The sequence below is a fragment of the Podarcis raffonei genome, chromosome 16 (genome assembly GCF_027172205.1).
Source record: "Podarcis raffonei isolate rPodRaf1 chromosome 16, rPodRaf1.pri, whole genome shotgun sequence".
Classification (NCBI taxonomy): domain Eukaryota; kingdom Metazoa; phylum Chordata; class Lepidosauria; order Squamata; family Lacertidae; genus Podarcis; species Podarcis raffonei.
The window spans coordinates 20,980,609-20,992,701 of NC_070617.1; the positions used below are offsets into that span (position 1 = coordinate 20,980,609).

The window sequence follows — 12,093 nt, forward strand, 5'->3', positions numbered from 1 at the left end:
GACAAGAAGCAGATATCTAGGTTTCCAGGCAGGAGACATCCCAGTCCCTACCTGGAGAGGCAGAGGATCGAACCCGATCTTCAGCATGCAATGTGACGCACCCGTTCCCCAAATCACGGGGATATCAAGGGTGTTTATTCCCCGCGCCCATCAATAGCTGATGGCATGTCTTTTTCACGCCACACCTTTTCAAGTGTATATCCCCACCGCTTTACTGATGATGATGATGATGATGATAAACTTCGATTGATTTGGGAGCAAATCCCACTGGTTTCAAGGTGGCTTGTTCCCTAGTATACACGCATAGGCTCGGGTTACACGGGTGTTCCTAAAATGCCAACAGTGAACGTGGAAACGGGGGAGAGACGCGTGCTTCTTCCAGGCACACGCGGCCAGGAGACGGGATTGGCTGTGGCTCCTGCTGAGAGTACCTTCTCGGTGGCAAACCCGAGTTTCTGACTGTGTAACGTGTGAAACGACCTCCGGAGCGAGAGAGAGACTGCTAGCGGACTTGGCTGCACTCCACGACTGCTGTTATCCTTTCTCAGTGAATAGAGGCTTGCCTAAACTAGGCTTGTGGTTTTTATCTCCCGAAATGGCGAGGCGGGAGGGGAGGGAGGGAGGGACGGAGTGGGCGAGAGACGGGACAGTCCGGCTCATGTTCAAAGACGCTTCGCCGCTCCAGGCCGGAGATCTGCCCAGCGCCAGCGGCCATGAGAGCCGCTTGGAACTTGTCTGATAGGAGCCGGCCTGATAGGCTCCGAGCCAAGAGCATCAAAATAGCAGGCGCTATAATAGGATCGGAGGCAAGGAAGGTTTTCCTGAGAAAAAAGGCAGCGGGGTGAGATGGGGGAAGAGAGAGCAGAGAAAAAGGAGGAGGGAGGAGGAGGAGGAGGATGAAAAGCTGACCCCTGCGAAGGAGGTTATCTGTGCCTTGCAGTCACTTACGGGCCCATCCCTACGTCCTTCCAGAGTTTCCTTTATTGGTTGCATTTATATTCCGCCTCTCCCCACCCCCAAGCTCAGTGCGGCCTCCGTGATTTCCGCCCCCCTCCACATTTTATCCCCACAGCAACCCTGTGAGGTACGTCGGGCTGCTGTGCCCAAGGTCACCCAAGTAAGCATCACAGGGCTGAACGGGGGATTTGAACTCGGGTCTCCCAGGTCCTGAACCGCTTCCCCACACTGGCTCTGAGATTACATGGCACAAAGGCGCGGTTCCTATCCTACTGCGTTTCTGGTTCAGGTTCTGGGAAACGAGGCCAACTCGGTGGAGGTCAAGTTGAAAGTGCATTGGGTTGAGACGTCCAAATGCACAAATACGAACTCGCCTCCGCGGCTTTCTTATGTACGTACACGCCTGTTGTCATAATCATCCACGCTATTTTATTATTTCCATTAGCCAGATACAGCTTCATCTACATATCTGCATCTCTACCCAAAAAATAAGGATAATTATAATAATATATCCGTGTCATTAAGGGCAGTGTTCAACCAGTTTGTCTGTTTTTCCTTACCCGCCCTTCACCAGACGGTTCCAAGGCAGTTTAACTGAAAACACCATTCAACTACAATCCTATGCACATATCCGTGGGAATAAGTCCCATTAAATTCAATGGGGTTTTCCTTCTGAGTAGTCACATTTAGGATTGCCTTGCTGAAGAATTGTGATCCTGTTGAAAGCTGAGCACGCCTAAGGCCGCGGAAAGCAACAGAGAGGAGAATCCCACCCAGTGCCTAGGACGGCAGCCCTGTTTACTCGGGAGAAACTTCCTTTGTTCAACTGGACTTACTCCCTAGTAAGTGTGCAAAAGGACTGCGCCGCTCCTGGGTTCCTCATTTCCGATGGGTACAGTGGAAATGCATTTGGGGATTACCGAAGGTGGGCGTTAAATGTAACATTTAGAAAGCAAAAGTTCAACTCGAAAACTGCAATCCTATGAGGCCCATTGTAATCAATGGGATTTACTTCTGAGCGTGCCTGCAGGCATTGCCCCCCCCCGCCCATCAGCCTTGCTTCCCTGACACGCTGGACCTCCCAAAAAAAGAGAGAAGGGGATAGGGTTCCCCTTAGCTCTCAAGCCCACGGTTCAAAATTTGACCCGGCCGATTAATAGCAGATTAATCAACCTACACTTTAGTTGATTAATCGACTGGACCGTTGCAGCCGTGCTGCGCATCAGCTTCATGCTGATGGATCGTTTCGACAAATGGAACGTTGGCATATTCCCTATCACAAGCCGGGAGAGCTCGACAATGCGATCCTACGCATATTTATTCAGAAGTAAGTCCGAACTAGTTCGTGGAGGCGAACGCTTGAGAAAGGCTGCAATCCTACACCCACTTGATCTCGAGTAAGCCCCACCGAACTCCTGAATAGATAGCGATAGGATCGCGCCTTAAAAGTGCCTAGAACCTCGACCTGGGCCATTTTTATATATATATTTTTTGGAATACTGTATGTTTATACTAACTTTTCCAACAGCAAAAGTTCTCGATACCGTTTACACAGTGAAAGGTGGCTTAGAAATCTTTCCTGTCTCCTTCCCTCCCAGAATTTTTGTCTTTAAAAACTGGCCAGTAACTTGTAAACACGGGGACTCCGCATACGCGCATTTACCTACGAGTAAGCCCTACTGAACACGGTAGGAATGGGGAGAGCGCCATCCATGGTACTTAACAAGGCTTGCTTTGGCCTAAGAGATTAGGCCAGCGTACATTTAAAGCACACTCCTCTCCAAAGAATCCTGGGAGCTCTAGTTTGTTATGGGTGCTGGGACCTGTAGGTCTGCGAGTGAGTGAACTACAATTCCCGGTGGGAGCGGAGGGACATGCTTTAAAATGTATAACGTGGAAGGGAGGGAGAGAAGGAGAATGAGGCAGCCATGCTGATTTCCCAGTTCTGTGATGCCTAAAAGAGAAATCGTTTTTTAAAAAACAAAATAACCTAAATATAAATAAAAGAGCACACCCCATTTCGCGGGGCTCGCTTCTGCATAGTGATCCGAATGCATGTTGTGTTTTTTTTTAAGATCCTGAACCAAAGACTCACTCCCATCACAAACGGCAGCGAAGCAACTCGCTAGAAGCAGCCGAAGCAAGGGTAGATTTCAAGTCCTCCCGGCCAAGCCAAGAGCATACTGCATATATATTTGCAGTAATGGGGTGGAGGGAGAGGGAGGATCGGTTTCGAGAAACCAGATGTTGGGACGACGAGAGAAAGACCCAGCCCGAAGGATCAAGGCTGGAAACCTCGCGGTCATAAATGTATTGCACGCTCAGGCACTACCTACACACGCGAACTTTTAATTTTTTTATTTTCTAAACATCTCTCCTTCCAACCTCTGATGTTTGGGTGCAAATAAATGTACTTAATTCTTTATTCGCGTGCGGCTCTCGCCGGTGCGAGCGCCACACACGTAAATCTCGGGGAGCGTCCTCACGATCATTTAAGCCGGGTTCGTTCCCAGTTCCCTTTCGACTTCCTTTTCTGCGACCTTTACGCCGCCCTCGCAGCGAGGAGAGAGTGGGACGCGGCGCGCCTGCGTATGTATTTGCATTTTACTGCCGGCGCAATCTATCCAAAGCGACCTTAGTTATTGTGGTTGTGAGCAAGAATCTGGCGATGGCAGTTTATTCCGAGATCGATTGACGCGGACTGCGCGGCTGGCTTACATAACCAGGTCTACTACAAACTGTATTTGAGGCGGGAGCCAGGAAATGAATCCGAATGGGTATTACAAATACGAATATTTTCCCTGTCCTTTAACGGTACCCCCAAATTTTCCTGCTTGCGAAGGACGGTCTCCCTCAGTCAATAGCCGTGCTCGCCTTTCTGCATAGCAGAATCAACGCATTCCAGACTCCATCTCTCCATATATATATATATATTTCATTGTACGTGATTTTTGGGGTGGAGATTTTTATATTTGTCTTATTCCATTGTATTATCTTTCTCCAATTGTACCCTTACAGGTGGGATTTACAGTGAATAATAAATAAATGAAATGAAACTACCTTTCAGCGCAGTTTTAACCACGTCTACTCAGAAGTAACTCAATTGAATTAAATGGAGCCTACTCCCAGGTAAGTGGGGTTGTTACGACTGCAACCTAACTAACCTATTATTATCATTCATCAAACGTTAGCCCTACTCAGAAAAGACCTAATGAGGTGACCCCCCGTCATATTTATTGATTTTAATGGGCCTACTCTGAGTAGGACTGTCCTTGGATACGCAACCCGTAATTATTATGAATTAAAAGAACAGAGGAGGAGTAATGGGGTTGTCTCTCATTAGTTCCCACTTTCCCAAAGCATTCCCACCCCCCTGCCTCCCCCCATTCCTGCCCAGTGCGGCGGCTTACCTGTTGGGTGAAGGCGGCCTGGGGCGAGGAAGGTTGTTTGCTGCTGGCGCCCAGCTGACTCTCCGGCTTTCCGTCGCTGGCTACCTCCTTCGTGTCTGAGTCGACCGGCGTGGCTGGGAGCCCGAAGCCTTCTTCGGCATCCGCCATGTTCTAGACTGCTGAGCCCCCCCGCCCCACTCCTGTACAACGGCGAGAGAGAGAGAGAGAGAGAGAGAGAGAGAGAGAGAGAGAGAGAGAGAGAGGAGTGGTGAGTCTTGGCGATGGTGGAGACCCACGGTCGTGTCCCCTCTTTGCCACTGCAACAGTGCTGGATTTATAAGCTAAACTCTCTTGGGGGACCCCAAAAATTTAAAGGGCAAAAACCTGGATGCACTTCGATAAAATATATATTTTGTTATAAATTACCATATAGCATATATTCAACACAAAAAATAGCGACAATTTGTTGTTGACAAAGGACAGCTGGACATATAAAGGGCCCCATTGCCTTCAGTAGCTTAGGGCCTCATCAAACTTAAACCCGGCCCTGGACTGGAGCGAGGGAGACCGAATGATGGGCGGATAGGCAGAGAGAAAGGGTTGCCAATTCAAGGCCAGTTATACCCGCGTTCCTCAAAGGCCTATGCCTGCACCCGCTTCAAAGACCAGGCCCCAGAAGAGAGGCTTGTTTGGGGATCCCTGCTGTCTCCCTTCTTTTCACATCGACAGGTTCCCAATCTTACAGATATACAGAAATGTGTCTGTGCTGTGCCTAAATCTCCCGTGCATAGGCCATCCCAACACACAAACACTTTTAAAACTTATATGATACGAGGTAAAATGCCACATTCGCTAATGGTAGGAAAATGCAACCTGTGCCGTTAATGTTCAGAAATAATTTTGCACCATTTATCAAATATGTGAGAAAGAGACAATTACTTACAAAGTGCCGTGAAAACTTACAAACTACCTGAAATAAAGTGAACTTGCAATATCATATTTAACTAGGTTCTTACAAATTCTTGACTCAGTTTTTCGTTTTTTAAATAAGTTCCAGAATATTCAAGAAAAGGGTAAGTTCAACGTTGTTCCCCGTAGCTGTGAGGTGCCGGGAACCACGTTGTACACGCTAATGGAGCTATGAATCATCACAACCGCAATCGCATTCTGTACCTATATGTACAAGCCCTTGTGTATATTGGGTGTGCATATTGGATTAATGAAGCTTTCTTACAGCGGTCTCCGTGGTTGCAATAACCCCATGGATACTTACTGGGGAGTGAGACCCCTTCCAGTGAATGTGATTTATTTTTGAATAAATTTGCACATGTTCAGGCTGCTTGGGCTGCTAGACCCGAGAAATCTGTGGGGCTTAAGACATGTAAGGATGTCCAAGACTGAAACACATTATTGCGCTACTTGTTTTGTTGGGTCAGTGCATCTGCTAACCTCCTTTTCACACATGTGTCATATGTGCAGAAGCACAATGTGTGCACGTGTGTTGATTAGCACACAAATACATATTCTTTACGTACACAAAATATACATGCACACACGCAAGCATGAGTGTATTGACACGTACACATATTCTATATGTACACAAATATATGCACACAGAGAGGCATACATATACATACATCTGGGTACACACACAGATTCTACAGTAACCAAAATATTACACATGTACACGTGCAAGCATGGATATGCACGCATATGCATTTTCCGTGTGTACACATGTATATTCTGCATGTACTCATAAAACAAGCATGTGTATATATACCCGTGCGTAAAACAAAGAGAAAGATTCGTGCGCACACTTCTATGTACACACAGAGACAGCGAGGTCAACAGAGAAAGTGGTATTGACCTTAGACGTCGAGTCGCGGAGGAAGCGTAGCAATGGACTTCCGTTGGAAGGCGTTTGTCAATTTCATATAGAAAAGGCCCAGAAATATTTCATGTCGAAAAGGCCCAGGCAAGATTTCCTTGATAAAATACCACACACACCCCTCCCACCAGCACCGCCAAAGTGGGAAGCACTTTTCCAGCAGAGGCCAATTACCGATCCATGCCCCCCCCCCAAGATTTTTCATTTCTGCGCCCAAACAAAACAGTATGTATCTACAACTGAATATGCTGGTATATTGTGGGAGCGGGAGAGATCCCTCATGAAAACCCTACATACTTCGCAGGTTTAAAAGAGCCAACGACTGGACCCATGTGAACTGAATAATGTGGAATTTCTTTTTTGCCCCCAAAGAAAAGGGGGTGGGGAAGAGAGATTTCCTCTCGTAAAATGAGAAAATTTGAAGCTGTACAATTTGCTCTATAGCAAACCACGTAGAAAATGGCCATTACTTGATGCTGACGACGACAAGGCCTTGTCTTTACTTTTAGGGGAAATTATATAATTTTAATAATGTTAAAATTATATAATGCTATAATAATGTTCTCGTTTATTAAATGCACCTCCGGCTTTGGTCTTTGTTCGTGTTTTTGTTTTTGTTTAAAAAAGGCTATCTCCTAAAGATCAGTATGAAATAACGAAGGAAGGAAATCCCAGCAAATCAAAAATCAATTTCTCATACCAATACCCTAATATATGTATTTTACTTGGAAGATATTTCCTTGGTGCTTGCTTCCAGGTAACCGGGAATGAAATGGAAGACTCGGTGCAAGTTAGCCTCTACAAAAATCTCTACTCCAAAGCAAGCCCCACTAAATTCAATACTCCCAGCTATGCAATGTATCTAGAATTGCAGTCCGGATCCCACTTACTTACTTAGAAGTAAACCTAACTGAAACACAAAGCGACTTGTCTTCTAATGAATCAGTGATTAGAACCTATAGGCCCCTAACTTTTCATTGCTGCTTTTCCCTCCTCAGTTAAATCTTTAGTACATTTTCTAAGAAATGCCCACCGAAATCAAAAGGGTTTGCAGCTGCCTTTTAAAAATACAGCCGCTTGAAGAAGAAAAATAATTGAAATGTACGGAAAATATTTCCTATTAATTCAAGTTGGGATGCTAGTACAACTCCGGGGAACAGAGCATTCTAGTTTTAAAGAAATAAAGGGGAAAATATCATATGTTGAATCTAGTTTCCAGAATATTACAGCATAGACTGGATATTTAAAATAATTCAACTGCCCTGTTTCCCCGCGCCTACATCTTTAACAAAACAAAGCCCGCGAATTGTAGAGAAACCAGAAGGAGCGTTTTGTGTTTGTTTTTAATTAATAAAAATAATTAATATATCAGCTCCTTTCATCAGCATTTAAGAAAATTTCTTTAAAGGAGAATTTACTCTCAGTGTGAAAATAGCTTTAAATTAGCGGGGGGTTTATAGGAAAAACAACACCACCATCCTGTTTCAAACCGCTGAACCTAGGAAGGGAGTTAAAGTCATGGAAGTCTATGGGGTTTACTTCCGAATAAACAACGGTAAAATGGGACTGTAGGAATCATTACAAGGGATGTGCTCGCGCCCCAGCTATAGACATACAGAGGCGCTGCTCTACCTCACCTCGGAAACGCTAGAGTTCCAAGTGGGGTTAGCGGGAGGCAAGTGATTCAGAGGTAGAAAGCAAGGTGGTGATCGGGCTGAAATCACTGAACTGCTGGCCTGAGGCTAGATTAGAGGAAGGGTCCTCAGAGATTTCTAGACTCAGAGAGGAGGGTGCCAAATGACTCAAGATCACTGCCTGTTCATTTTCTGTAATTTCCCCTAAAATCCCCCCTCCAGCTCCGGGCATTGGGAGAGACGAACGTGGCAACGTATCAGGCGTGTGTGAACAAAACAAGCGCCAGAGGAACGCCTCTCCTAACCTTAAATCGCTCTCGGAATCGGCACAGAAGGTTTTCTCGCGGAAGAGTTGGGCCAAGAAGGCTGGCGGTGCGGGGGGGGGCGCGGGTAGAGAGAGACTGGGGGGGGGGAATATGAATGAGACCCTCTTGCTTCTCCCTCCGAGAGTTGCAGAGAGGCAATCCGCCTTGACAGAACCAGGCCGCGGCTGGATGAAAAATGCAGCCAGCCAGCTCGAGCCGAGCAGGGAACCGTAACTGCTCCGCCAGGCGCTTCGGGGAAGGAATGAAATGGAAAGGGGGGGGCACCGCTCCACACACAGACAGACACACACACACACAAAGGTGCCTGTAAACTGGATCGCCACCCCCTCTGCAAGATCGAGGGACTAACTGGAAGATCTCTCCCCCTCAAAACAAAACACCATCTCCAGCTGTCTTGCTGGGGCCTTGTTTTCTGGCTCGCTTCTCTCTCTCTCCCTCCTTCCTTCCCTCCCTCCCTCCCTCCCTCTCTCTCTCTCTCTCTCTCAGTGTGTGCGTGTGTGTATGTCACCCACACACCGAGAGGTCCGAATCTCCCCTCTGAGCCTCGGGCGCCCCCCCCATGATCGCGCATCCGGAGCGCGAGAACAGCCCTCGTTACCTTCTAGCTTTGCCCGGATTCGGGCAGTCACCGCATCTCACTCACAAAGCCCTCAGCCTGGACGCAGCATTGCCGCCGCCGCCGCCGCCGCCACCACCATCAGCCATCTCCTTGCTGTATTCTCGCCGCTCCAAATGCAATAAAAACCGAGCTTTTCCTCAAGACAGCATCAATAAAATGATGTGAAGGGCGAGAGAGGACGAGGGGGGGAGAGGAAATGCCCTTCCCCTACTTCTCCCCCTCCCCTCAAAGAAAGAAAACCCGTCCAGTCCCTTCTCTGCCTCCCGGACAGAACTCCTGGTAGCGCGCAGAGGAGCGAGTCCCTCCAGGCGATGCCTTCAAGAATGAGAAGGGTCCTCGCCTTTTCCACGCAGCCGAGAACCGCGTCCTCTCCCTGGACGCTTACAGATTCCCGGAAAGAGAGCTGCGAGGGAAAACTTCGGGGTAGGAGCAATGGCGGAGGAAGCCCCTAAAGAGCAGGTTCGCTTCTTTAAGGCCGGGAAGCTCGGCTGAGGAAGACGGAGCCCTGCGCGTCTCCAACCAAGTGCGTTGAGGCGAAGGGAGCGCAGCGTCTCGAGCGAGCGCCCAGCTCGCTCTGGCCAACCAGCTGCGCTGGTGCAACGGGAGGCTGGCGCTCTCTCGCTCTCCCCCCCCCCTTCTCCTATCCTATCCTACCCTCTCCCTTCTTCCTCTCCTTTTTTCCCAGCCTGATTTTCCCTCCCAAGCCACAGGAAAAAAAAAATCTCACAAAGACAGTCGGAGGGATCTCTCTGGATTCCCTCCCCACTTTGCCTCCTCCTCCCTCCTTCCTCTCCCCTCCCTCCTTTCTATCCATCTTTCTTAAGCAGAAAGAAAAATTCAAAGCTTCAGAAATCCCCTTTCTCTCTTTCCTCCCCCTTTTTTTTCCTCGAAAAGAAAAGAAAAGCCGTTGGCTTTTTTTTAAAAAAAGAAACAAAAACCCACACCTAATACAAACCATTCCCCTTCGGCTTCCAGTCTCCAAACCAGCCTGACTTCTCTCCTGCATTATATCTAAGGAAATCATTTCTTAAAATAAAAACAAAAACGCATCTGTTCAAAGGGAAGCGGTGCTGTCTTTGTAAACCAAATCACACGACGGTAGTTTTCGGGTTGTTCTTATGGGGAGAGAAATAAGACCACTGTCATGTTGTACTGTATGAGCGATCTCCCAGGTTATTTGAGGATCTGCTCCTCCATATGTATTTTGCGATGGGTCCTGCCACCGTGTAAATAAATACATCTGATCTGATTGTCACCTCCTTGTTACTAACAATGATTATTTTTACTGCATAGGTGTGTTTTTTAAGGACCTCCACCTCCCTACGAATAATCTCACCCTATTTTTCTAAAGAAATAAAGAATGTATAGGACACGCGCGCACACACACACACACACACACACACACACACGACACACACACAGAGAGAGACTATATACATATACAAGCTCCAAGAACCGGCTTTACTAAAAATAATCAACACGTCAAGAGAGCTGAGGATGCGGTTTTTTGTAATCTGTCTTTCTCTTCTCTGTATCTTAACTTTCTTTTCTTTTTCTTTCAAATGTATTATTTTTGAGGGTAAAGTTGAATAGGTCAAAGCGAGGATAAACAGCCTCCCTGACTCTTTCTGGAATCTGAAGAGTACCAGGTTGATAATAGCCACGTGTGGTCATTTTTTATTACTATTTTTTTAAGAGAGTTTGGTATAAAGGATCATTATTTAGCACTCTTTGAGCTCTGCCTCCGCTTTCTTGCATGATTCCATGTCGTTCTCTAAAATGGAATTTGGAGGATACCGAGAGCTTCAGCGCCTCTCCAACTCAAAGAGTGCCCCATTTGCAGACCGTTGGACTTTCTCTCCCCCGATAAATTGGGGATTAGGTTGCCACGCACCTAGGAAGAAGTCAACTTCATGGAACAAAGTGGAGCTTCCTGCCGAGTAAACATTACAGGGTTGCACGATTAGGCAAGGCGAGCGAAAGGCCCGTTGGAGTCAGTGGGGTTTACTTCTGAGGAGGCAGGCATAGGATTGCGCTGTAAGCCTCGTTGCAATTCAAACACTGATCCCCCAACATTCGCGCGGGGAAGTTCATCTCGTCCAATAAGGCGCGATCTGCTTGGATCGCTTTTCGAGCTGGAGGTAAAAGCTGGGGCTGGGGGGGCTGAAAGTGGAGATCAGTCAAGCCTCGAGGGGCGAGGAATTCTGTGGAATTTGCTAGAACCGATTGCAAATCTTTCCCATTCGTAATCCCTTGGAAAAGCAACGTGGGCTGCAGGATACTGCACCCACATAATGCCTTGCAAAATAAAAACCCTGAGCATGAGAGTAAGGCATGTAATATACACACTTCTTGTTTTTATTCTGCGGGCACATAAACAGAGACTTTGCCATGCGTTTCTCAGCTCACCTTCTAATATGTTATACGTGAACCACATGGATTAACATTCATTATGTTGCAAAGTGTGCGTATACGTTCGTGTATCGTGCATTATAGATTGGTATCGTTATAGACGAGTACCCTTGATAATAGAGTTTGTGCTTTTAATACTCACGTTTTGCGTATATATGTATACAAAAATGATTGTATATTGATTGTATGTGTGTGTATACAATCCACAACTCCACCTTAATATTGTGTTGGTTTGTATAACACACAAGAACAGCAACAACAACTTAGAAAGATAATCCTAAACTGGTATATGTATTGCACATTTTAAAAACCGCCCGAACATTTGTCCCAACCCCAGGCAACGTTTCTTCCGGGATAAATTCCATGGATTCTATGTAGACTATATTTTAATTACATCCGGGTGAAAATCAGTGGGATTTTATTTCTCCGCTCGCTGCAGAATTACTCTGGAGGAATGCATTTTCGCCTATCGAGTTAGAGCTTGATGCAGAAACTAAATCAGCCTCCAACTTTCTTTCCTCTCTGTTCATGAAAAATATCCGGAGAGATATATGAATAGATGATAGATAGATAGATGATAGATAGATAGATAGATAGATAGATAGATAGATGATAGATAGATAGATAGATAGATAGATAGATAGATAGATATTACCGATTACTGTATTGTTTCCACAGCACATTTTCAATATACAAAATGCCTTGGATTTTTATTATGTCGGTGTGCGGGTGTGCGTTTGTATGCGCGCTTGTGTTTCAAACCTCCTTCAGTTTTGAAAGAGGAGGCTCTTTCTGAGATTTGCTTATATCTTCCAAACTTTCACCAAACCCTACAAATCTTGCAGGTAGCCCCGCAGCTGGAAAAATA

The 12,093-nt window shown here is 46.5% G+C and overlaps 1 protein-coding gene across 3 annotated transcripts in view; it reads right to left on the reverse strand.

Annotated features, from left to right (window-relative positions):
- Positions 1-12,093, reverse strand: part of TBX5 (T-box transcription factor 5) — a 93,807-nt gene that overhangs the window by 34,873 nt on the left and 46,841 nt on the right. For 2 of the 3 annotated variants that reach the window (XM_053368445.1, XM_053368444.1), the window contains exon 2: positions 4,368-4,546. In XM_053368445.1, coding sequence (XP_053224420.1) covers positions 4,368-4,514 — 147 coding nt within the window. In that variant the 5' untranslated portion in view covers positions 4,515-4,546. Of the gene's footprint in view, positions 1-4,367; positions 4,547-8,792; positions 9,428-12,093 lie in introns of those variants that run through there. The other variant, XM_053368442.1, reaches the window with a different exon arrangement.